General features: G+C 40.9%; 1 protein-coding gene across 2 annotated transcripts in view; it reads right to left on the bottom strand.

Annotated features, from left to right (window-relative positions):
- Positions 1-27,776, bottom strand: part of FILIP1 (filamin A interacting protein 1) — a 196,875-nt gene that overhangs the window by 106,964 nt on the left and 62,135 nt on the right. For both annotated transcript variants that reach the window (XM_059941778.1, XM_059941779.1), the window contains exon 2: positions 3,729-4,010. In XM_059941778.1, the coding sequence (XP_059797761.1) occupies positions 3,729-4,004 (276 nt within the window). In that variant the 5' untranslated portion in view covers positions 4,005-4,010. The remainder of the gene's footprint in view (positions 1-3,728; positions 4,011-27,776) is intronic.

Raw genomic sequence — 27,776 nt, 5'->3', positions numbered from 1 at the left:
TTGTCGTTTTTAGTTCAGCCAAATTGACTGGCTTCTTGAAAGCACTATTTTTGGACAAATACAAGGGGAAATTAATCATGATGCCCAAGTGATGGTCTGGGTGTACTATTTCATTATTTTCAGTTTAGTCTAAGACATATGTAAGCAGCTTTTCACCCAGAGAGTAAAACTGTTCCAATTCATTAGAAAGTACTTGTCACTGGAAGCAGTCAAGGGCAGACGTGTAATCATGGAAACCATCCCAGCTGCTTCTATGCAGGCAATGCCGGCCAGTAATTGTGCTGAAATGACGAGCTTGCATCTGCTAAGGTGTGGCTTGAAAAGTCTGGAAGATGTCCCTCTCCAAGACCAAGGGCATGACATGACCAGTTCCAGACAAGACTCCTTAAAATGCAAAAATCCCTGGGAGGAGCAACTCCATTTCTAATGCATGTCTTGAAGGTGAACTTCAAGAGTTCACTGGACACCTCACTGGCAAAAACAAAACAAAACAAAACAAAACAAACAAAAAACCAGCCAATTTGCAAATTTTGCAAAAAGCCAATGCTAACAATAAAGGTCAAAGGTCATTCTGTCTACAATGTTGGTTCAACAGATTCCCATAGATCACACAACAGATTCCAAAGACGGCAGAGTACTGGTACCAGAAAACACAGAGAATTGTCTATAATGTCCAAAACCCTGGCTATGGAGATGAAGAGAATGAGTGAGATCAAAAAGGAGCCTAAGAAAAAGAAAACTGGCATGAAGGGCCTGAGTGAAACGCCATCTCCTAGTTTCCCCCCAAGTCACTTCCAGGGTACATCTCCTACAGGCAGACTTGATCTCAGTCTCATCTCCCCAATATTATAAGCCTTTTTCTCTGTGTGTCGCCCTCCTGATTTTGACCAGTGGTTCCAGCCCCCCACAAGGCTGACCCTCACAGATCAGTGAATATGAAGCCCCAGGGTTGCGCGGTGCCCAGCCCGAGGCCATGTGACACTCCTCCCCGCCTCCCCAGTTTTCTCAAGATCCAGATCACACCAAAATGCAAGGCCCAGGTCATGGTCCACTTCCTTGATGTGAAAGAAACCTTCCTCACTTTCTCTTACCTAAAAAATTCTCGTCATTTCACAAAATGGCTTTGGCCCTGGAGTTCACAGAGCGAGTCTACTTCAAAGAAATCCTGAAGATGAAGAGTAAATATAAAGGTCCTAGAGCCCACCCCTGCACATCCCCCGAGTGGAAATGTTATAAAGGAATGGACACTGAACTGAGAGACAGAGAATCTGGATCTGGAGAAAACGTTAACTAAATTGCTGTGCGACCTTGGGCAAGTCACATAACTTGTCTGAGTGTCAGTTTCACACTTGAAATATAAAGGAGGTGGATAGACGACTCAAAGCTGCTTGTCAGCCCTGATACTTTATAGAACCTCGGAACAGCACATGCAGAGGAAGGGTATTTGAGTCATAACACAGCTGCTCCATAAAGGGAGGGTGATAGGTGGCCTTTGAGGTCTGGGAGACAACTCACTAAATGCTCATGAGTGTCAAGCTGAAGAGCATATAGGCCTGAGCCGAGGGTACCTAAACCCTCTTTCTCTCTTCTCAAGTGCCAGATCTTTAAATAGACTTTTTTTTTCTTGTCTCTATTGTGGCAAACCTGGCCCATAGCTGTCACATTTTCACCAGCCCACTCACATTTGCTAATGCCGACTTCCCCCCACTCTTAGCTTCAACACACACACACCCTCCTGTGACGATGAAATGTAAATATGGGAAATATAAATATTCCTCTAAATATAGGAACACTCTCATTTTTAACAAATCTAGTATTGCAAAATCTGCATTTACAAGTACAGATACTTACATATGTATGTGTGTGCATATAAATATATGGGGGGACGGATTATTTGCTTTGCAAATGAATTCACCATGAAATTCCTTATAATATCAGGTCCTTCATTTCTCCACTGCCTCCCCTACAAATATCTTACACTCTTTCCTTATGTATTGCTGCTCAGGAATACATCTATTTTGGAAGGTAAGGTATCCTGTATTCACAAAGATTAAGGGAGAGCAAAATGCATTTCTTTGGCGCCTTCTACTTAATTTCTTTAATGTCCCAGGTGTATGGGCTTGTATTTTGCATGCCTAGGCTCTGGAACCATATCTGGAAACACCATGAACATAAAAGCCATGTGAATCTTAAATACGGTCCGCAATCTACCATGACATAACATCCTTCTACAGAAATTAGAGTCTAGAAGAGCCACAGGCTTCACACAAGCCACGATGCCTGGAGGAAATAAGCTGATGACACTGCTTTGTGAAGATTTCTTAGGTCACTGTTGTACCTTCCACTCAGGTCAATAGCTGTAGGCTGGGAGCAGCTTAAAAAATTGGACTAATATACTCTGCCTCCTTAAACAATAAATGTTAATGGAACAATAACCACATTTCTGGCAGTGGTGAAGCTATTTTTAGTAACGGTGGTGCTCTGGAAATTTTCATCTTTTGCTGTGAAATGCAAAGGTGATTTTTCTCAGCCCATAAATGGTAAGCTCAATCGCACTTGTTTGTTTTTAATTTGAGTTTTGCATGTTCTCTATTTCTCTTTACCCCAGGGGTTTCCTTATCTGTAGGCACTCACAGATCAGAACAGGAACAGATCAGATCACCCTAGTTTAGGGTAGGTTGCAAGTAATATGTCTGATGCTAACAGCACCAAACAAAGGCTTCATCTCATTCAATTTTTAGTATTCCCCTAGAGGCTTATGCAAGTTAAGAACCTAACAAAAGCAAAAAGGAAAACAGCAACCTCACTCTTAAATCATCCTCTCCTCAAAAAAAAAAAAAATAAAGTTATTGTTTCCCCACTTGGAGAAATATAATTGTCCAAGGCTCAGAAACTCAGAAGAATCCCAGCTCCCTCTTGGATCCTTAAACACATTCTCTTAGTGGGGGACCTGGCAGCCACAGAAGGTTGGTGAGGATGGACAGTGGAAAGTGCCCTGGACCAAGAGTCAGGAGGCCTAAGACGAGATCTGGACAACGCATTAACCCTTCCGGGCCTGTCTCCTCATTATAAATTATAGATAATGATACCCACATTATTATTGAGATCGAATGAGATAATAGACTTGAAAATGCTTTGTGAAAGTAACAAGTTTTCACAATACAATGCTCTGCTGATTTGAGTGCATCTCAACTCCTATGACATTGTAGAAAATTAAAGCTGAAAGTCACAAAGAAGAGAGAAAAGAGTAAGACTGGTTTAAACGAAGTTTCCTTCTCTTTCTCTCTGTCTCTCTGTCTTTCCCTCTACCTCTTTATCTCCCTTTTACTCTACCTTCTGGAAAAAAGCAAAAGTAGCAATTGATCTTAACTCTGCCTTCTAATAATCATGACTTTTCCACAGTTTGCAACCACAGTCAAGGGCTAAATTAGATATTCTCATTGATTACCTACTCCTAAGTGTTAAATTATTATCAAAATTATGTCATGAAGAAATTTTCTGCTCCTAGAGAAGCTCGATGTTAGAATCAGCATCTTTTCATTTATTCGTTCATTCAACAAAAACGTATTCAGTGCAAACTTGTGCCAGGCACTAGGGATGCAGGAATGAATAAGGAAAATAGTCCTTTTCGCCATGAAGTTCACAATCCAGTGAGGTAGACAGGTTCATAATCTCTTATTTTATACCTTCAGACTAGAGACACAATAATTGAAAAAAATGGACTCTACCTGCAGCTCCCCTTCCATTATACTCAGCAGCTGGATGAGGTCTTCTTTGGATAACTCCAGGGATTTCTTATTCTTTCGTTCACTTTCTCCAGATGGTTTTAGGTGTCGTTTGACAGTTCCTGAGGCCATGACATCTTCCTCCTTTCTATTTGATTTGTTCTTCTTTTTTGTATCTTCCGAGAGACTTTTATCATCAGCATTGCTGATGATGGAGGACTTGGGGCAGGAGACATGCCCGTTGGATGAACTTTCACCACCCTGGTTTCGGGATCTCATTCCCACCTACAACACATGAAAAAAGATAAGATGTTTTTACCACCACTGAAATTATTTTTGTCTAACTACTTAGAAACTAATAGCAGCTTTACAACATCACCAAGAAAGAAAAACCAAAAGATCAGTCCCAAGTTAGTTTCCTTATAGCTTTAATGAACGTGTCGTTAAAAACTTCAGGAAAATACTTTGACCATCTTCAGGAAAAAATGAAAATGTGATTCTAACCTCACAAACATCTCAAGCCAAGTAATCAAGGTCAACATCAGCAAGGCTAAGTCACATTGATAGCACTGCTGATTCTATCAAGTATCTTTGATAGAATGTGATAAGAATGGCGCTTTACCTTTGTGATCTTCCTTCTCTAAAACATGACCCAAGTCTAATAATGAGAAAAGCATCAAGCTGATCCCAACTGAGAGACACTCTACAGAATGCCTGACCAGTAATTTTTAAAACTATCAAGGTCATCAGAAACAAGGAAAATTTGAATAACTGTCACAGCCAAGAGAAGGCTAAGAACACATGAGAACTAAACATAATGTGGCATCCTGGATGGGATCCTGAAACAGAAAAAAGACATTAGGGAAAAATTGAGGAACTATGAATAAAACGTGGACTTTAGTCAATAATAATGTGTCAATATTGGTTTATTAATTATAACAAATGTATGATACTAACATAAGGTATTAATTATAGAGGAAACTGGGGGTGGGGTGTATGGGAACCCCCAGTATTATCTTTGCAATAATTCTGTGAATCTAAAGCTTTTGTAAAATAAAAAGGTTACTTTTTTTTAAATGATTCTAAATTGTCTGTCAGAAAATGCAAACCTCAAACCCTGCCAGGAACAAGTTGGAAGTCACAATGTGCAGAAAAATCCACATAGAGTGAGGGTTGGCGGGGCTTGAAGTGGAGAGAGAAAAAGGGAAAAGCCAAGGGAAGGGGGGGTAGTTTTTAGTGATATGGAATTCTATTTTTCCATAACCTCTTTTTCAAAAGCAGATTTTTTTTTTTTAAATGTCAGTCATTTACAGTAATAAGAACAAGAGTACAAAGAATTGGGAGAAAACATATCAATTTCAAAATCAAAATTTTAAAAAATATTTTGAGGTAAAGTAAAGAAAAAAGACAAAACAGTGGTTAATCTGTCCCATGGGGAGCACATTTGAGTCATTCTGTTTTGAACGCTTTGCAGAGTCTGTGTCAATCTCTGAGCAAAAGAACTTGACTAACAGGTATGATACAAACACACTGAGCTCAAAGGCTAAGCCTCCAAGTTCAGGGAAGATAGCTCTAATATCCTGGGGGCGGTACCACAAAATTTGCCTAAACCCTTGAATAGAGTAGCTTAGTGCATGGGCTTATTTAAAACTCACAGTATAAATAGTCCTTCCCTTGAACAGCTAAGCAGCAAGATTTTCGTTACTCATTCCAGAGAAAATACAGAGACTTGTTTTCTGAAAGTATATTTCCTTTATGAACCCAACCATAGTTAAGAAACCAAAAAAAAAAAGGAAAGCTTTTCAAAACACTAGGTTTATAATAGAAAAATAAATACAGTGTGATGTTTCCTTTTAGATAGTGAATATTCAATTCTTCTAACAAATCTTGAAATCTACATTCATGCTCCTTTTTTGAACTGAACCCTTACAACCAGATGGACCCTTTTGTGTGTGTGTGAACTTTCTATAGCACCCTAATTTTGAACACTGTAAACTGAAAACGTGGTCCTTAATACTAGCGCCGTGTTTTCTGGTTGACTCAGTGATTAGTTCCTGAAATTTTAGAGCATTTTTGTGCTTTGCTGGTGAACAAAGAATAACTGTTTCTTTGTAATGGAAGCCAGAGCACTTTAGAGCAGACCTACTGTATTTTCTCACAGCTTGTTTGTGGCAGAGTGGGCTGACTTAAATCCCAAGCCAAAAAAAAAAGACAAGACGAATAGAAGGTTTTGAATGTCAGCACAACACACCACCCCGGATAGGCCTCTTTGGCATATTGATTACTTTAAGCTCATTATTTTTAAGGAACAGCAGACACATGTGGAGCTCTGAAGCCTGGGTAGAAATTACCCTTTTTTAAGACATATTTACATTTATAAGGGAAATCTCTGTAAGGGTGTCTCCCTCTCTGTACCAGGAAGAGAAGGATGACTCTAAAATCTCTAGAAACTCTTATCAATGCAGAAGGCAATGACTTAAATCTGCATTTACTATGCTTTCCTTGTTTACTGTGGTTTCCTCATAACCTCTCATAAGTGGCTCCCCAACTCCCGACATCTTTCTTTTGTCTTTAGCTGAAGCTGGTATTTAAGGTGATGGCTTGGGCCATTTCAGATAGTTACGTGGTTTTCCTGGGTCTCTCCCATGTATACCAGAGGTATACATGTTAATAAACTTCTGTTTGTTTTCTCCTACTAATCTGTACTTTTATGACAGGGCTATATCAGCCAAGAACCTTAGAAGGGTAAAGGGAAAATTATTTTTCCTCCCCCCACAGTTTCAAATTTAACTCTTGACCTGTTACACATCATAACTAAGACACATGGGCTTCCCAGATTGAATTGTGACTCCCTATGATTCCATGCCACATGTGAATTTCTTTGATCTGAAATAATTTTCTCGCTTAGACCTTAAGGCTCTTTGGGATGGTACATCAAATATTGATTTAACAACTTCAATTTAGATCATGCGTTAATGGAAGTTCCAGGCAATATTTCCCAAGGCACAGGAAGTAAGATGGTAATGTTTTAAAGTTAATCATACGCAACATTTGTATTTGACTCTAGCATGTGCTTGTGTCTCTTTTCCCTGGATTTCCTGTATCTTTTATAGGATCTACAGCATTAGGATATTTGTAAAATAGGACAAATGCATATCTATCTATATATTACATGCACTTAATTATATTTGCAAACACACAGAAAGTGACATTTACTTAGTACCAATTCTATATTTAGTTGTTTCTAAAAATTTCAGTCTAATATTGAAATGAAGCAAATCCTGTGGGGCCCTCCCAGGTGCAAAAGTCCATCCATGTTCCCCATTTCTTGTTTGTAGAAAAAGGTGTTAGTCTCCTAGGCCTTCCCTGAGTTACAAAAAGCAGACTCAAGCAGTTACCAATTAGGAAAGTGAGGGATCGAAGAAGCAAAGGAAAAGCAGTCAAGCAAGAAAAGTAATAATAGCTTAAACAATAGTTCAGCAATAAAGCAGAGTCTCAGTTCCTCCTCAAGGGATATACATAATATATCTTTGAGTTGTTCTGCAGAAACAAAGACCCACCCACCCCCCCCCCCCGCAGGTGGAGGATGGTGACTACATGCTGACCACAAGCAGGTAGATCCCAGACTGGTTGGAACTAGAAGGTTGATGTTGAAGATTCCTGAAACACCATCCCATTACCTCACCACCAACCAACTGGAGGAAAGTCATGCACCCTACAATCCTCACCCCAAATGTTGCCTTAAGAAAACCTTCCTTGAAAGCCACAGGGAGTTTGGGTCCTTTGAGCATAAGCCACCCATTCTCCTCGTTGAGCCCTGCAATAAACGCTGCACTTTCCTTCATCACAACCCAGTGTCAGTAGATTGGCTTTGCTGTGCCACAGGCGAGTGGACTCAAGTTCAGTTCAGTAATGATATTAATATTTTTAAATAAAATTTTTGTAGTATTACTAGCTTTCACAGAATTATATTAATTAATGAAGATTAATTATAGATTTAATTAATGATTGGCAGGATTAATTACTTTTACAGAAAAAACACATATTTTAGAATTATCTAATTGTTTTGTATCACCAATCAGGTCAAAAGCTTGAGTTTCCTATTCTCTTCCACATGAATTCACTTTAGCTGATGGAAAATCTCATGTGCTGGACCTGTGATGTTAATTCTGTCTTAGCAAGTATTTTTTCTCTGTGACTCTGAAATTTCACATTAATTGCTTTTGCTTTGACACGTGCACAAAAATTTTAGTCCTTTCCTAGTGATCCAAATGGGGTCTTCTATCTTTACCTCCACAACAAAGTCAGCCGTCAGCACCTCTTCTATCTCAGAATTGCAAAAGTACTCAGAGATAGCAAACTAGTCAAGAAATGTTTTAGAAAGGAATTGGACAACATGTAAGAAGGAGAAAAACATAATTTCTCAATAGTATAACCAAGCCTGCCCTCAATAATATCCACTTTAAACCACTTTATTCTATTTAGTAGGAGATAGAGTCCAGACAAGAACACACTTTCATGTATCACATTTAGTGACATTCATACTCTTCTGTATTCTAATAGCTCTCACTGTTTCTTAAGTGCTACACAATGTGCTAAGCATTTTACATACAACATCTCAATTAAATTAATTTTCACATCAACCCTAGTGGGTGCTATTATTCTCAGTTTTACAGATGAGGCCACTGAGGTTCAAAGAGATTAAATATCTTTTTCCAGATCACACAGCTACTCCTAGGGAATAGAAGAGCTAGGATTTGAACCCAGGTGTGACCCTAAATACTTACTCTCTATATGGCTTTTTTCTAAGTTCTTAAACACATGCAAATTGGAAGGGAAGGGGCCACCCTGGAAAGCAGATGACCCAGAAAGTTTTACAAATGTTTTCTAAATTCATGTTTTTTCACTTCATACTACAGAGTTGGAGAAATTCATTCATCTGTCTTCTTCCATAGGCACTCTTGCAAAACTCACACAGCAACTGAAATTAGGTTGCTAAGCAAAAATACTCTTCCCAAAATAATTAACCTGCTGCAGACCTTGTAAAATGATGACTCATTTAAAAATCTTTCTGAGAAGCAACAGGGCTAATTATTAAGGATACAGGTTATGAAAACAGGATGTAGTCTGAACAGGGACCATTACAGACTTAATGTGTTAAAAGTCCCAGAGTTGAACAGTAGTAAATAAACATTTAGTCAGAGTTGGCCAAATTCTGTCCATTGTGCTCACAGGAGTAGCAGGCAGATAACAGAAAGGCATCTGGCACTCTGTAGGCTTCTTAATAGTTAGTTGGGGGTTGGGGCAGAATACATGACCCCAAATATGCCACTTTGGCATGAGGATTGTTTTGAGCTAAAGGCAATCAAAACCCAGCAGACTCAGGTAAAGCTCTTTTCCTCCCCATCAACTGCCTAAATTTACATTGGAAAGAGGGCCTATACCAGGAAGAGAGATAACGTTTTACCTAAGAAACGTGATCTGTAATAGGGCAACATTTGTTTTTCAAACATTTCCTCTGCCTTCCTGTGAATGGCCTTCCTCCCCCTTGTATCCCCAGACCCATACCCCTTTCCTTAGCTCAAGGTTTTATATAAGCTTCAATTACCTGGCTGCCATTCAGGTCTCAGATTTTCATGGGACTCCTGTATGTATAAAATTAAATTTGTTTTTCTCCTATTAATCTGTCTTATATCAATTTCATTATTAAACCGGCCAAAGAAGGTTGGGACATGTAAATAACAAACTTTCTGAACGAAGCCAAGAATGCCTTTGCTTCGTCCCAATGCATACCCTTTGAAGAAAGTGCTCCTCAAGAAAATGGTGTAAATAAATTGAAGATTCACAATAGATTTAGGACTGTTATTTTTTTTTTTTTGAATCAATGTTATTTGGGGCACAGATTCTTCTATTTAATAAGTAAATCATCCTAACATAGTTCATGAAATACACTTACTTTTCCTTGCATAGTAATTAGTCAGCAACACTTTGCATGGAATTTTCTGACTGCGGTGTGAAGAAAAGAAAGACCAAATTTTATTCCAAACCTCCCTCTTTTAGGTCTATGGTCATCTCTCTTCTTCCCTTTCCTCCCCACATATTGGGCAATAAACAGTGTACTGTCAGATGAACAATATCCTAGGAATCAGAAAATATTTATAACAATTTTGAGTAATTTATACTGAACTAACAAGTATTTCTAGAGCCTTTGAACAAGTAAAAAGGACAAAGAAAAAAGTCCTCAGCAATTAAACACCCGTTCCAGCTTCCATCCTCATTAGCTCCTGCAAATCTTGACCTTGAATTTTCCCTAGCAGTCTCACCCTTGCTCTCGCCTCCTTTCAGATTTGTCTTTCCATGTTATGATTCAATGTTGGTCACAATACTCTCCATCCCTACCACCAACAAAAACTTCTTTTCTGCATAAATTAGGTTTTGGCATCTTTCCTATGCTTCTCAAGTATCCATCCACCTCCTGTTTGTTCCTGGTTTTAATTTATTTATATTCTTTTTCAAGAACCTACCCAAGGCACAGGTTGAGATACCACAATAATTTTACTTATATAATTTCCATTTTTTAATTACTTTATAGAATTATAACTATATTGCATAGCAAAAAGGAGAGCACAAAATTACAGAAAGCCTACTTTTTCCAGTGTGGCCTGGCAAAAAGCCTGCTGCAAGTGGGGCTTCCAGAACATGAGCATGGAACTGTCCTGATTCTTTCTTTTATACATAAATGACAATACCACAGCACCCAAAACTAGAGGCAAAAGAAAACATCTGTTCTAGCGTTATGTGAATTTTAAGATGCAAAAGACCCATCAAATCAACTAGTATATTTCCTATCAGTGCCAGATTATTCCCTCTGCTTATCTTATTTACTTGGTTAAGTCTAGTTATAAATATCCCAACTCATGAAATGTTCAAACGTTTCTCAGGAGATTATCATTCATTCTAACAGCATATACTGTTAATAAATGTTCCTAGGTTTGCCCTTAAATTTTCTTTACAATTTTCTTTCATTTTCGTAATCCTATTTATGCAGCAAGCCATGTTAAATGATTTTTCACTTCTCATTATCTACACTCATAAAATCCTCAAAATAACTAAGGTTTTTGTTTATGTGAAACCTTTTCATTCTACTAGGACAAATCTATCTAGACCAACTGAAAATTCTTCTAAATGATTTCACAAAATGTTAGAATTCAAGAAAGGGGATTCTCCTGGAGTCACTGCAGTGATGTTGTAACCAAAAGTTTAAGCAAAATATTATAACTGTGGCAAAATAGAAAAATATTATTCTACTCTAGCCTAAAACCATGGTGAAATATTTTACGAAGTTCTGCTTAATATTTTTCAAGGAAGATAACAGCAGACCTGGAAAAGGTTTCCAGAAAAAAATACAAAAACAAAAAATAACAAGAGAATAGATCAGGGAACTGCCATGACATAAGAAAAAAAAATTTAATTGTATATTGAGTCTGAACGAATGTACAATTGGAGGGTTTTAAAACTTTGAATATAAAATAGGGTGGCCTCTCTTTTTGTTTTATCTGACAAAGAAAACATCTCTGGAAAATTACCAGACTCCTGGTTAGCCAGAACTAGAATTCCTTCCTGTATTTCATCACTTCTGAAAAGGCCCAGCCCCACAATTGACAAGAATCAGTCGTTTCCTTTCACTCACAAAAGAGCCTTATCTATAGCTACAGAGAAAAATATCTTAGGCTTTCTCTCAGCAGTCTATATGTGATGAATTATTCTTAAATATTATTATACTTCTATTCACAATAATAGTAGCTGACCTTTACCGAGGAGTTTATGCTCTGAGCATTGGGTTAAGTATCTGACATAGATAGTATCATCTCATGAAATCCTGATAACAATGCATAAAGCAGGTGCTATAATTACTTCTTTTAAAAAGATAAGGAAAGTGAGGCTTAGAGAGATTTAGACATTTGCCCAAAAGAGCACGGCCAGTACCTGGGAAAGGCTGAACCAGAACACAGGCTTGTTTGGATTCTCCAGGTGCAAGGAGGAAGCTGAATGGCAGTTTTTACCTCTATATCAGGACCACAGCAACACAAATGAACTCGCAGCCATCCTTTCCTGGGGCTGAAATAAGTTTACTCACAGGGTATGGCATTCAGTAAATAGTCTCAAGCAACAAGAGTTAACGTAGAATCCCACTATTGCAGCAGATTTTTTTCTCTAATTTCTACTTGTGTAATACCTTGTTCTTCTAAGACCACCTTCTCTTCCCCTGCTCCCCTGACACTGGCTTTTTACTTCTCAGTGCTTGAGGTTCTCAAAGGAGCTGAAGAGTAACTTTGCCCTTGCGGTGTTTTGACTTCTGAGGCATTGAATTAGAAAAGTCACTAAGACTCAAGAAATACAATAATTGCTATACGACTGGATATGGATGAACTGATTCTTTTAATTAGGCAAATTAAGAAATAATATCAGGTCAAAAGCTTTGCACAGTAGCTGATTATTCTAGTAAGCCAACTGTGCAAAATTTCCTGTTAGAAAAAAATGTTTGTCTTTCTGCAGAAAATATTCTCAAATAATTGAACTGCATTTTTCAAGAAATGCGAGGCAAATCACAACGGCTGGATGTTAACAAGATGGGTCAGCCTCCCTGCGGAGAAAGACATGCAGTGGTTTGGGTGATATCACAGTTTCATGCTGACAAGGGAGAAGATGGAATACTGCACAGATCACCCCATCCGTGTGCTGACGATGACTTCATGAGTTCTAATTGCCTACACTTATGTCAACTGTATTCAGGTGTCCTTTGAATGCCTTTTATTTTAAATTTCTCAACCACTTCTTTTTTTTTTAACATCTTTATTGGAGTATAATTGCTTTATAATGTTGTGTTAGTTTCTGCTGTATAACAAAATGAATCAGCTATAGGTATACATACATCCCCATATCCCCTCCCTCTTGCATCTCCCTCCCACCCTCCCTATCTCACCCCTCTAGGTGGTCACAAAGCACAGAGCTGATCTCCCTGTGCTATGCGGCTGCTTCCCACTAGCTATCTATTTTACATTTGGTAGTGTATATATGTCCATGCTACTCTCATACTTTGTCCCAGCTTACCCTTCCCCCTCCCTGTGTCCTCAAGTCTATTCTCTATGTCTGCGTCTTTATTCCTGTCCTGCCCCTAGGTTCATCAGAACCTTTTTTTTTTTTTTAAGATTCCATATATATGTGTTAGCATACGGTATTTATTTTTCTCTTTCTGACTACTTCACTCTGCATGACAGACTCTAGGTCTATCCAGCTCACTACAAATAGTTCAATTTTGTTTCTTTTTATGGCTGAGTAATATTCCACTGTATATATGTGCCACATCTTCTTTATCCATTCATCCGTCGATGGACACTTAGGTTGCTTCCATGGTCTGGCTATTGTAAATAGTGCTGCAATGAACAGCAACCTAAAATCAGTTGTAATGTAGGAAGTCATGGGTTGTGTCTGTTTTGAACTCCTCCTGACTTTGGTCTTTTCTGAGCATCCCTTGTCTTGGGATAGATCAGAGTATAGGGAGCCTAAACTGAAAACAAACACAGTTACTTTATAAACCAAGCCAGGAGAAAAGTAAAAATTTTTCCTATTGAAACACATTCTATGAATGCTACTGAAGCCATATGATTGTTAAAGGTGTTTGATGTTTAAAGACTCTCTTCACTTTGATGCTGTGTGAAGAGGCTGTGAATTCTATGGCCATTAGCCAAACTTCATAAACCTAGTTGCTATTTGAATGCGAAGGCTGGAAAGAACAGTCAAGAGGAGAATTTTGTGATTAGCTAATTAAGGTGCATTAGGAATTGACTCTATCTAAAATGCCATGCTATCCCAGTGCAGAAGTTTCAGGCTCATTTTGTGGAAAGGAAGTATGTAAGAAAATGAGTCACCACCTTTTGGAATAATTTTTTCAAGCACGTAATGGCCCCTAACCCCCTCTCTTCTCCACCCTCCAGCCACCCTACCTCAGCGTACCACCCAACTCCACGGTGGACCTAAAGGTGTCCCAAGACCTCATGTAGCAACATCCTCAGCATTTGTTTTTCTAACATGCTGAATCCTCCCGGAGATGTTTGCCATTAACCCCAAGGAATCAAGAGATCCACGTCCCCACCGTTAACCCCACACTTACTTATTCTGTAATCCTGGACAAGTTCCTGAAGCTCTCCAACCTGTACTTTTTTCATCTTTAAACTGAGGATAATAAGGTCTGTTCCACCCACCATGTGTATGTGAAATCATAACGCCTGTTCTACTCCCTGTATGTGTGTGAAAGTATCTACTAGCAGTGGTAAGGCAGGAAGCATTAATCTGCGGCAGATTAACCGCCAGGGTCATCAAACATCTCTCAGCACCTCCACGTAGGTACCACCAGTGACAAAGACACTTTACTTTCAGCTGTGATCATCTAGCACAGAGGTTAGCAAACTTCTTCTGTAAAGGGGTAAACATTAAATATTTTGGGCTTTGCAGGCCGTGTGGTCTCTGTTCCATTTACTCAACTCTGCTATTGCAGCATGAAAGCAGCCACAGACAATTCATAAATGGGTGGGTGTGGCCAGATTTGGCCCCTAGTCCTTAGTTTGCCAGCCCTGAATTAGACTGCGTGACAAATATGATTGATGGTTGCATTTAACCTGGGAGAAAGGGAACTGGTTTCTGCCACTCCCCACCCCCTCCCCCAGTGTACAGTAATCAGGAAAATGCCTGAAAATAAGAGAGAAGAAAAAAATTAGGGGAAAAAATAATGCAGTAACTGTGCCATCTGCCTACCCATCCTCTTCTTCTCTTGCAGGTAAGTTGAGGAAGGACAACTTTACCTGGCTCTTTCCTTTCCTTCACAAAGTCTGAGGGATCTAAAGTGGAAGAGCTTGACAGGCTAAAATTTGAGAGTAGGATAACCCCTGGCACTAGTCATGCCCGGGATATGCAGACAGACAGTAGAGACTTAGCAGCACGTGTCTGTACAACGTGGGTGATGGAGACACGCCCACTCAGTATGTGAAGGAGACAGAGAAGTGGCCACGGGCCAGGCAAGGGTGGAAGGGAGCCGAGAAGGACGGTCGGCGTGCTCATGGCAGAGTCACAGGGCAGAGGGCTTCACAGCAGACCACCCAAACGGGATGAGACGGAAGGCGCAGCTACTCTCAGGGTATCTGCAGCATCTGAGGGTCATGGAGAGACACTGAACAGCCCAGAAACAGCCTCAGCCACTACTTTCACCAGGAGCCAGGCTGGGAGAATACAGGTAACCCGCTTCGTAGGAGTGTGACCTGTGCAGTTGCACCAGCCCTGCACTCAGCTTAATGTTCTGCTATTGCTGTCTTAAAATTCTTAATTTTTTTAAACTAGAGTCCCCCAAGTTCCCATTATGCACGGGGCCCCTGAATTATGTGGCCAGTCCCGACAGCCTCAGGACACTCCCTCTGAACCAGGTGTGGATGCTAGCAGACTACACCACGCCCTCACAACCCCCCAGAGGAAGCACAGTGTCTGCGTGGTACCAAATACAGGGGAGGAGAGCTCAGCAGGAGGGAAAGGAAAGACCAAAATGGAATTCTGATTTGTTCTAGGATTGAACTATGCATATTGAATTTAACCAAAAAAAAAAAAAAAAAAAAAAACCCCACCAGATAAAATTGAATTTACCAGGAAATAGCCAGGTTAAGGTCTCTGCTTCAGGTGGGGATTGGAGGCACGGAGAACGGGAGAGGTAACCAAAGCTGAGTTCAGTCATAAAGAAAGTATTAGAATTACGTCCTTGTGTTTTATGGGGCGTCTTAACCGTGAAATATAACACTGGTTACAGCTTTGTAAACCTTAAAGTACTACAGGACTTTCAGGCAATATTATGTAAAGGAGTCTTCCTTTAAATCACATCGCTATTGCTCTCGCCCTGGCTTTGAAAAAGAAAAGCAAGGAATGAGACTCACGCACGGGGCCGGAGGAAGCCAGAGCTGGGGGCCTTCCAACAGTGAAGTGAGTGCACGACACCTGGGAGAAGAGGCTGATGCAGAGAGGGGGTGACACAGGGAGCTCTGCCCCGAGGCCGCCACTGCGTGGACTTTCTCTGCACCCCCCCACCTCCCTCTCTAGGCACCTCTCTTGTTTTCCCATCTGGGTTCCTCACTATGCCTTTCATTGAAATTATAAAAATGAGATCCCGGTGATGTCATTCTGCTCCACAGTGGGCCTTCCCAGCCCAGACTTGCATGAGGTGTTCCCCAAACCCGAACCTGACCCATCTACTAAACTCTAAGCCTTCTGGGTTCTAAGGATGGGGTTAAGAAATCACCTGGCTAGGGACTTCCCTGGCGGTCCAGTGGTTAAGACTTCGCCTTCCAATGCAGGGGGTGCAGGTTCAATCCCTGGTCGGGGACCTAAGATCCCACATGCCTCGGGGCCAAAAAATGGAAACATAAAAAAAGAGAAGCAATATTGTAACAAATTAAATAAAGACTTTAAAAATGGCCCACAGCAAAAAAAAATCTTTAAAAAAAAAAAAAAGAAAGAAATCACCTGGCTAGATTTAAATCACATCATAGCATCACTACCCTTACTCTGTATTCCTCAGTCTTAACCCCAGTGAACCTTTAATTGAAATGAAAAGGGAAGTAGTCATTTTAAAGAGGCTCGATTGAAGGTAGGGTGAGGACAGTTTTTCTTTAAATCATACCACTGGGCGATTCTCCTGTGTAAAAGAAGTCATGGCAGGGTGAGGGTAAGAAGCACTCCAGGAACACAGGAACATAATTTTTTCTTCTCTTCTCTCTCGACACATGCAGTTCCCAGATCCCCTTTTCTCTACTACCAAGTGCCAGCGTCCTCTCTGGTGTCACATACCTTCTTTGGAGAGCCAAGCTGGACCCAGAGTTCACACAGCAGACAGGTCTTGGCTCCTAAAACCTGGTGCTGAGGGTGCGGGATCAGGAAGCCCAGGGTTACACCAACGGCCAGGGCTCCGGGAACACACTGCAGAAAGAGCAGCTCCCTCTGCAAGCCTAGGGCAGTGGATCTCACACTTCAGAATCACCTGGAGAGTAGGTTAACACGCAGATTGCTGGTCCCCATGTCCAGGGTTTCTAATTCTGTGGGTCTAGGCTGGGGCCTGAGAGTTTGCATTTCTAACAAGTTCCCAGGTGACGCTACTGCTGGTGGTCCCAGGACCACACACGGAGAACCAACGCTCTAGGGTTGAGATAGGTCCGGACAGTTGCAAGGAGGCCTCAGGACATCTACCTCTTTCAGCTAGAAACTCTCTGCTTTTCCCATAACTAAACTAGAAATGGTTGACTTGGCCGGAAAAAATGTTAATTGTAACTATTTACATGACTGATTACATGCCTGATTATCATTCATCCTCCAGCAGAGGCCCTGTTTGAGTGTTTAAACTTGTAGGCTACAAAGAGGCCAAAACCTCTTTGCAGATATGGGTGTGTGTGTTTAACAAGACAGTTTTTATCAGAAGACTCACAAATAATCTAGATTTTCAGATTTTATTGAAAAAAATCAGAAGGTCTGGCACTACGGAGCCCATCTTCCCACGTAGCTACGTTTAGCTGGGGTTGAGTGGTGGCCGACCCACTTAGATGGAGAATTTGCTCACTAGTTCACACCTGTCCTTACTACTCTCCATTACCTCTTGAACACTGAGACCCAAAAGTCAGTTGCCATATATTTATCTGTACTCTGTTTTTCTTCTAGTAGAGAAAGTCTTCTCTTTACCTGAGAAAAGCAAAAGCTACATCCAGAAAGTTTCAGGTTTCAAGAAAAAAAAATATCTAGTAATGACTACTCCTGTGGGTTTATATGCAACTACTCTGCCAGCTTCATCTGTCTCCAGCCACCTGTCTTCTGAATCCATTTGCGTTTGGGTCCAGTCTGGACAAGCCTGGATGGCAGGCAGAAATGCGCGGGGAGGAACTAGAGGCGAGAAGCAGACTGCTGGGCAGGGTGGTCAAAGAAACCATCTGGAAAGGAATTGTCCAAAAGGAAGAAGCCGCAGTCTGTCACAAGCTTGACCGAGGACAGCGTCACTTTGCCAAGGGAGAGAGAATGTTGTGCGTGGCGGGAATACGCTCACATGATGCCTCCACAGACACACGGCCAAAGCCGAGGCTGATGGGGGGCTGCAATAAGGGCACACACGGAAACAGAGATGTGCACTAGGAGAGGCTCTGTAAGGAGCTGGGGTCTTGCTTGGAGAACTGGCCATGCAGAAGGCAGGGGAGGGTCTGGGGAACTTCTGCAGGGTCACTGTTGGGACCGGCAGAGGTGGCAGAGGCATCAGTAGATCGTCAAGCCAGCTCAGGGACAGGGCAGTGGAGGGCCTGGCGGACCGCCCCTGGGGACCACCTCTTAAATTAACCTGAGTGGAGAGGACGTTCTGCAATTGTTTAGGTAGAACCTAAGACAAGGAAAAACCATGCTGATCTCGTACTATTAACTCCCTGGCTTTCTCAGCTTCAGAACTCTGGGTTATAGCTCATCCCACAGAGTTTTTTGTGCACCACTATACAAAATAACAAGCACACAGGAACCATGTTGGGTGCCAGGATACACACACACACACACACACACACACACACAAACATATTCCTTCCCTCAAGAATGTCATAGTCCAAGATAGTGGTCTATAAGTTTTTTTTAACAGTTCAATCCATTATTTAAAAACGTAATCGCTTATCCCAACATTTGTATATTTACCTATAAATTATAATCTCCTAATGTATTAGGCTTATTATAAATTATAACCCCAAATAGAAAAAAACTAACTAAATAAATAATAACAAACATTATCAATAAATATAGGAAGCTCATACCCCAATGACTTCTCCTGTGATAATTTCTGTACAAAACAGACATTTAAACAGATTTAAAAAATAAAAGGAAGCTTGGGAAATGCTTTAATAGCAGTCTTGGATCTGAGGATTAACTGGACCTGATCCTGAATAACTCCTGAGTTCTTAAAGGAATTGGAAACATGCAAAGACAAATGGCTGTAGATTAGGACAGAGTGAAAAGCTCTGAGGACCAACCATTTCTCAGATTGTGGTACTTCAGCTGGGCCCAGGGAATGAGTAAACTCTTTCCAGGGAGAGGAAAGAGTATAAACAAAAGTACATAGCTGTTCAGTGGCTTGACGTGGACTTAGGAGAACTTCAAAATGGAGAACAAATGCAGCAAAATGCTAATTATGTGTGCAACAAAACATAATGGATTAACTCAGGCAAGTTGCATCTGATAATGAGACTACAGTCTGTGTTGGCATGTTCAGCCTTCAGTTTGTCCCTCATATGGCACTGTTATTTTTTCCCATCAGAAAAAAAAAAAAAGTGAACCTTGGTGGTCACCATGGTAACTAAATAGTGGGAGCGAGGGCAGAGGAAGGTCAAGGAATGTTCTATCAAGAAAGTACAAAACACAGGTTATTTTTAATTTTGGCTCTGTTCCTATAATTTTAATGTCTGAAAATTAAGATGTACATAAATAGTAATGTCTGTTTCTCAAGCAGCCATGAGAAAAAATACTTTCCCAGTAATTCAATACAACCTTCTTATTTTGTTGACGTTTCATTTTCATCAGCTGCCATTCAAGCCAACAAAAATGCCCAAAGTGAGTATTTTCCAAATTTGTAACCAGGGAGGGTGAAGGGGGTCCTGTACCCTCCTCCTCCCCCTTGTTTTCTGTTCTCCTCTGTTCTTTGTACACTAGCATGACTCACCGTCCACAGAACAGATTGATAATTGCTTGTCTAGGAGTGGTGATGTGTTTACTCGCAGTCACCCATATTCTCTCATCTAATGACACTTGTGGCCAAGGACAAAGATTTGCCAGGCAGCTGACAAACCAGAGTGGGGAGGTGACGTAGCTTGTGAACCAAGGGTTTTCCCCCCGTACAGGCCCAGCCAGCTGTCCCCGGCAGAGAAAAGCCTACATGACTGCACTCCGGGGCCAACTGAGTGGACCTGAATGTTACTCTGCCCTCCCCACACCCCTGCTCGAAGGAAATGTGCCCAAGGGCAAATAGCAGGAGCAGCAAAAGAAATATAAAACAGAAAAAAAAAGTCAAAACCTCAGAACATAAGAAAAATACCTCTTAAAAAACTCTCACAATACTTTATGCCAAAGAGGGTGACATAGGTGAATTGTGTGAAAATAGTTTCCTAAGGATTACACATAGCTGGATTTTGCTTAAACAAGAGTCCTCACCAAGAACACAGACTTAGAGGTTTTCTATTTCTCTATAGATTTCATTTAGATTATAAACCAATCATAACCTATATTGGGCAGGCCGTTTAGATTTTACCAAAACAGTCCCACCGTTTTCATGAAATAGTTTTGTCACTTGTGTATTTATAAATATGCCACACCCTACATATGAATGCATCACTGAAAAGGAAATTTTAGAATTAACCTTTCTTTGTTACTTTAAAATGTATCACTCAAAACTAAATTTAAAGATAGGATTCATGTTACCGTCATCAGCGAAATTATTTTCAGGATCCACTTTCTTATTTTCATTCAATACATACTCATAACGTGACTTCATGGTGTTTTCAGTCCTAGGTGAAGAAAAGAACTGTGGGGGGGGTCTGTGCCATCATGGACCTCACAGTCTAGTAAAGTTGTTCCAGTTGACTAGGTAAGTCACAGAGAGAGCTGGAGAAACTAGGAAGACCTTTTGCCTATGCTCGCTGATTGGCTGAATCAGTTATTTCCAGGTCAGTTTTTTAAAATTTATTATGATAAGAATGAGTCAATGTTTCTATCTCAAAGCCAATTCCATAGAAATGTTCCTGAGCACCTTCCCTATGCAAGGCATACTGGTTTCATCCACAGTGGCTCAAAGAGAGGGATCTTTAATGTGATCTTTTAAAAAATGAAAAAGACACTTTGTATTCTAGCAGCTGATTTTTTTCAAAGCACAAAATTATATCATAGGTGCACTGGCAATTTAGAGGCCCTGGTAACTTTTCTTCAGAGGAGAATATTGGTTTATTGGAGATTGCTTTGCTTTTTTCATCTTGGACTATGAATGAGTGGATAGGTGACTGTTAGGGGCTTAACCAATAGTTAAATCTTGTCTCACTGAATTCAGATTCCACCTTTCTGAGCTGCTGCCATTTCACAAACTGAGAACTTGAAATCAGGTCCCGTGGAATACAGTAACCTGGAGGTAAAACTGTGGCCTCTCAAACTCTGCTCCCACGCATGACTGGGGACGTCCAGACTCTCCTCAAAGACCCTCACTCAGCTATTTCTAGAAGTCCCCAAGCGGAGGGGGTAAGGAACCGAGCTCGTCAGCGCTGTCCTGATGGCTACCAGGAGACCTTCTGACACTTCCTTCTCTCTTGCTCTTGCTGCCAGCGGCCTCTGCTGTCATCACTGAAGTTGCTCTGCAGTTATCAAGGGCAACAAAGAAGAGATTGCAGGAAGAGGGGAGGTCTCCAGGATTGAACCCCAGTGCTCAGATAGCAACCAAACTTCCCACACACTGAAGGCATTGGTGGGGCCAGAATCCCTGATGGTCTCGAAGTCCTTATGGTCACTGAAGCCCCCAGAGTCACAGAAGTCACTGCACAAAAGGCCTCCAACTGTAACTGTGGATGCACCAAAGTTGGGAGCAAGGGTGGCTCCTGAGGGGACAGGAGACCTAGTGAGAGAAACCTGGTTGGAAGCGGGAACAAGGGATTATAGGTTATCTTAAAGCAGCATTTGCTTAGAAAGCACACTTTTGTGGCTCATAATATCGATACTTATTTGGTGGCGCTTTAAAGGGTTGCTCATGGAGGTTACAGGTCAGATAAAGCCCTGTCCCCAACATATCTTTTGATGATGGCACAGGTGGAGAAATCATCTCTTCCTAACTCCTTTTTTTTTTTTTTTTAATTAATTAATTTATTTATTTATTTATTTTTGGCTGTGTTGGGTCTTCGTTTCTGTGTGAGGGCTTTCTTTGGTTGTGGCGAGCGGGGGCCACTCTTCATCGCGGTCGCGGGCCTCTCACTATCGCGGCCTCTCTTGTTGTGGAGCACAGGCTCCAGACGCGCAGGCTCAGTAGTTGTGGCTCACGGGCCCAGTTGCTCCGCGGCATGTGGGATCTTCCCAGACCAGGGCTCGAACCCGTGTCCCCTGCATTGGCAGGCAGATTCTCAACCACTGCGCCACCAGGGAAGCCCTTCCTAACTCCTTTTGAATTGCCATCTTGTGTCCACAGTATGTCGGAGGTTTGGTGAAGTTTTACTGGACACTGGCAGAAATCCTTCAGGTATAGATAGATAGGTTAAGGACAGAGGGCAGTGATGTGCTGGTAAGCCAGCTCTTTAGAGAAAGAAAAAAAATCCTTGATTAGTAGGTAGCATTTGCAGATTTCTATGGTGTAAATTCCCCCATTGTGGCCAAGTTCATGATGATCACCAGCATGATGTCACTGAACACGGCCAGTGCCACTTGGCACCAGCACAGGACTGAGGAAGGGCCAAGTGACGGCCACAGCCTCACTCCCCGGCTCTCGCTTTCCCATGAAGACAGAATCAGATTGGAGAAACTTCCCTGCATTCCTAAGCAAGATATTACAAAGGCAGAAGTAAGAAGTGAGTAAGAAGACAGCCGGTTATCAGACAAACCTAGCATCACTTGCTACTGCCTTCATTGGACCCTCTGTCTGCCTGACAAAGATAAACACATTCTGACAAGCCAAGCCTCAGTCCAAGGGCTGCAGTGTTGCAAAGCAGACCAAGAAGCGGGTAGAAGGAGGGAAAAGTCAGACGAAGAATCTGTCTTCTTAAAGTATGTGACAGTAAGCCAGGGAGAAAACACGTGAGTTTGTATGGACAAACTTAAAACAAACGGCCTTTGTAAAGAAAACAGGCTGGGTTTTGAACGGAAGTCAATGTTTTGTTCTTGTTTTCTGTTATTGGGAATACAGCTTAGTTCACAAGGATACTGGCTTTCTCATCTTCCTTGCACTCCTCGTTTCAGCAGTCCTCTTGGCCAGAGATGCCTCATGGGAGAGCCTGGGTCTGTAATGTTTCGGTAACAGTTCCTGATGTGTTGACACAGTGAGGGATCTCTACAAAGATACTCACCATGAGGTAACACTGCCTCAAGCACAGTCCAAAAGATGATGTCAAAGATATGTACAAACAGGCAGTGACCTCGAAGGCTTCTACTGCATGTGGTGGACCAAGCAGAGCAGTGCTCATTGGTCATGAGCTTCATGATTTGCTGAGAATATATTTGAGCCGGGGAAGAGCTGTGGTCAAGAACCAAGAATTAGTCATCAGCAATGTTGGTTAAGGGGCTAGCTGGACATTCCAAAGAAATTAACTGCTCACAGGATATTTCAGAGAAATTAACTGCTTGCTTTGTGCCTCAGTTTTTCCATCTAAGGCAGGAGATCACAAACTGTTATCCTTTTCATAGGGGTAAGCTATGAGGTTTCATGAATTAATTTATTGAAAGGAGAGATTTTAGAAATGAGGCCCTATGTATGATGGCTGTCTTAGCCAAGTTGCATTGGAACAATTCCTGCATTATCTCTATTACATTCTATGACTGTGGCACAGGGACAGTCCAAAGACAACCAGTTTTACTGTCATGAACTCAAGAATATGCTTCTTCCAGCTGTGCTAAGTTGTATGCCTGCCAGTAGATCATTTTGGGTTGAAAATATTAATCAAAGAGGGTTAACGCTTCATCATAGGTTATTTGTAGATAGTAAAGCTACAGGGCTTCCCTGGTGGCACAGTGGTTGAGAATCTGCCTGCTAATGCAGGGGACACGGGTTCGAGCCCTGGTCTGGGAAGATCCCACATGCCACGGAGCACCTAGGCCTGTGAGCCACAACTACTGAGCCTGCGCATCTGGAGCCTGTGCTCCGCAACAAAAGAGGCCGGGAGAGTGAGAGGCCCGTGCACCGCGATGAAGAGTGGCCTCCGCTTGCCACAACTAGAGAAAGCCCTTGCACAGAAACGAAGACCCAACACAGCCATAAATAAATAAATAAATAAATAATTTTTTTTAAAAAAGCTACAAAAGATATAGTCTTAGGACTTTTTGTCATTCACTGAGCTATGGGATAAACCCAACATCTGGACTTCACACTTTGGAGCTACACTATTCACAGCACATGATGAATATATTCAGCCCAAGAACTTTGCTTTTCTCTTCTTCCTCTCCTTTATTCCACAGGGCTTTGACTAGAAAGCTTTAGATAAATTTAACCCAAGTAAGCAATAAAAACAGAAACGGAAATAAATAAAAATAGAAACAAAAATTATACTTATTTTTGTCTGTATATTACAGCTTTGGTCTACTTAACATTTTCTTATGATCCCACAAGATCATAACCTGCTTGAGGGCAAAAGCTGTCTAATTCACTTATGTAACCCCTGAGGCAATTAGCACAGGGCTTACACAGAATTTATGAGCAATACATCTTTACGTAATTGAATTAAGCTAAGGGGGAAAAAGGCAGGGTATGAGAAAGTGCAATGGACACCAGCATATTCTACTTGATCTCCTGGAAAACGTGGCCCCATTCTGGCTGAAATAAATTGAAGGAAGCAAAAAATGTAGACTGATCTCTCAAAAAGTCCTCAGAAATCATAAGGACCCTCTAGAAAGATGCTTCTACTCATGGGTTCTTCATTCAGAAGGTGAAGAAGTTGCAGGATTTCCCAAATATTACAGAGAAAACAGGAAAGCCAAAAAGTGACTGAAAGGTTCAGAAACTAGATGAATTTTGAATGACTCCCCAGTAGGAAAGCTCTGCCGGAGATGAGGGATACAAACAGGCTGTTGATCAACTTGATAGGCTAATATTACATTCTCCCCAAATAGCCTCTAATGAAATTCTCCAGATCTCTGAATTCTCACCCTCAGAATGTTAACCCAGAGGTCCTATATCACAGCAATTCCCCAGCTTGTTGAGAGAAGGACAACTAAAAGCTCTTGAGAAAAGGTTAAAGGAATAGTAAGCTAATATAGTCATGACCGGGGTGTGCAAACCTGTTGTTCTCTGTCTCTTAAAATACAGAACAATAGCTGCATGTGCAAACATAGTAGAACTCCTTAAAGTATGCAGGAGGGCAGACATAGGGACAATGAAAAGTAAGCTATTAACACTGTAGAACAAGTGGGATATATTCACTCCTTGGGATTAATCAAGCATCTCAGATTTGAAAAAGATTTAGATAAATAAATGATCAGTGGAAAATAGGATGCTAAAAAGAAGTTAGGAAATACTTATACACACCACTAGCCTTTGAGTATAATGTCCTAGAGAGCAACTGCCATACTCTTCCTGAAAGGTCATTGTGGACCTGCCATGGTTTGAATGTTTGTGTTCCCCCCAAACTCATGTTGAAATCTTAATGCTAATGTGACAGTGTTAGAAGGTGGGGTCTTTGGGAGGTGCATAGGTCATGAAGATGGAGCCCTCCTGAATGGGATAAGTGCTCTTACAAGAGACCCCACAGAGCCCCTTAGCCTCTCCCACCATGGAGAGAAGTCAGCCGTCTGCAACCCGGAAGAGAGCCCTCACCAGAAAACGACCCTGCTGCCACCTGGTCTTCCAACCTCCAGAACTGTGAGAAATAAATTCTTGTTGTTTGTAAGCCACCCAGACTGTGTTATACTAAGACAGGACCCCTGTGCAAAATAAAGCTCTGGGTTAGGGGGACCACATATCTGAACTAGTGCACAGTTAAGTCCTTCCTAACACTGAAATACAAACTAGGCCATTGCTAAGTAATTCTCAATTAAAGGGCGAAGAGGTGTCATCAAACCCTCCCTTTTCTATACACCAGTCAACAAATATTTCTTGAAAACCTACTGAATGCAGAGTGCTATGGATATCCCCCCTCACTTGAGTCAGTTAAAAACTACATGAATTTGCATGACCATGACCATATGTTATTGCTATGATGGTTTACTTTTCCTGTCAAAGGTAAAACACATATATAACAATTGCATCGAGTAAATGATATAAATAAGATAGGGAAATAATTTCTAGGTTCTTTTTTAAACAGAATTTATTTTGAAAATATACTGTGGGCTCTTTTGGCAACTTGTGTGTAAATCTAAAGTTATTGCAAAATAAAAGTTAAAAAAAAATACATTGCGGATAAATCTGAAAATGAGATATGAGCTGAACTTCTAAAATGCTTAATTCCAAGTCAGTAAAATCCTAAGAACCTGGAAATTCAGGATTCCATCTGCCTTCCCCAACCTTCAGGGCAAGTCAGCCTGTTTACTGCCAGGCCCCTGATAGTGCAGGAGGTAAAGGGGAAGTTGCAGAGGAAGCGAGGCCTCACTGTGGTTGAGCTTACTGGAGATATTTAACACGCGTACTATTAAGAACCAGACAGTCAGCAACAGGGAAATGCTGAGACCCATCTACAAAGTATAATGGCGGGCAGGATTGGCTTCTTGCGATGAAGAATCTCATGTCTCCATGAGGCCACGTGGTTGAGGGCCCACTGAGAACCCCTCCAACCCCACCAATTTGTCCCTCTTGACTCCCCTGACTTCTTTTAAGAAATGGGTGTGATATGGGTCAGAACGGCCATCATTAAAAAGTCTACAAATAACAAATGCTGGAGAGGGTGTGGAGAAAAGGGAACCCTCCCACACTGTTGGTGGGAATGTAAATTGGTGCAGCCGCTATGGAGAACAGTATGGACATTCCTTTAAAAAACTAAAAATAGAACTACCATATGACCCAGCAATCCCACTCCTGAGCATATATCCAGACAAACCTATAATTCAAAAAGATACATGCACTCCTATGTTCACAGCTGCACTATTCACAATAGCCAAGACATGGAAACAACCTAAACGTCCATCGACAGATGAACGGGTAAAGAAGATGTGGTACATATATACATTGGAATACTACTCAGCCATAAAAAAGAATGAAATAATGTCATTTACAGCAACATGGATGGACCTAGAGATTATCATACTAAGTGAAGTAAGTCAGAAAGAGAAAGACAAATATCATATGATATCACTTATATGTGGAATCTAAAATATGACACAAATGAACCTATCTATTAAATAGAAACAGGATTACGGACATAGAGAACAGACTGGTAGTTGCCAAGGAGGTGGGGGGAAGGATTGGAGTGGGAGGCTGGCGTGAGCAGATGTAAACTTTTATATTTAGAATGGATAAACAACAAGTTTCTACTGTACAGAACAGAGAACTATATTCAATATTCTACAATAAACCATAATAGAAAATAGTATTAAAAAATGTATATATATGTATAACTGAATCACTTTGCTGTATAGCAGAAATTAACACTACATTGTAAATCAACTATACTTCAATTAAAAAAAAGAAATGGGTGTGATAGAAGAGTGAAACCTTCTCCCTTCTCCAACTTCATTTCTCTTATATTCTTATATTCAAAACCCTCATCCACATACATCCATATCTGCACACATGCAGGATCTTTAGCTGGCGCTATCAGTGGAGTAGCCCCTCCTGGATTCCTTGACGACCCAGCTGATGAATGGAGGAACAAGGAGTTCCTGTAAGAGCTATCTTTTTACCACTAGAGAAACAAGGAAGGGAGAAAATGTTAACAGTTAAGCTATAAAATGACACTATCATTGTCGTGGTCCACAATGAAAACTCTTGAAATAAAAGTGGAAAATTTCTTTATTATTTGGGAAAATGATTCCCTAACTCATTTCTCCAGTTTTTGGATTAAATGAAAATTGAAGACTATTAGAAAATTTGTAGTTAGAAGTCATTATGCTCCTGAAACATCCATTAAACAAAAGTTAAAAATCAACTCATGTTTTTCTTAGAAGTCCTATTCTCCAAATTACACTGTTTAAAACTCTTTATAAAGTCATTAAGCAAAGCAATCAGCAGAAGGGAAAGCAAATATTTATAAATATTTATGTCAAAAGCATTATCATTATGTGTCAATTTTTAATAGAATATATCGAGGAAGTAAACAATTTTTAAATACCTTTCAAAAATCTGTA

This window comes from Balaenoptera ricei, chromosome 12 (assembly GCF_028023285.1).
Source record: "Balaenoptera ricei isolate mBalRic1 chromosome 12, mBalRic1.hap2, whole genome shotgun sequence".
NCBI classification, from domain to species: domain Eukaryota; kingdom Metazoa; phylum Chordata; class Mammalia; order Artiodactyla; family Balaenopteridae; genus Balaenoptera; species Balaenoptera ricei.
This window is presented reverse-complemented; position numbering and strand designations above follow the sequence as displayed.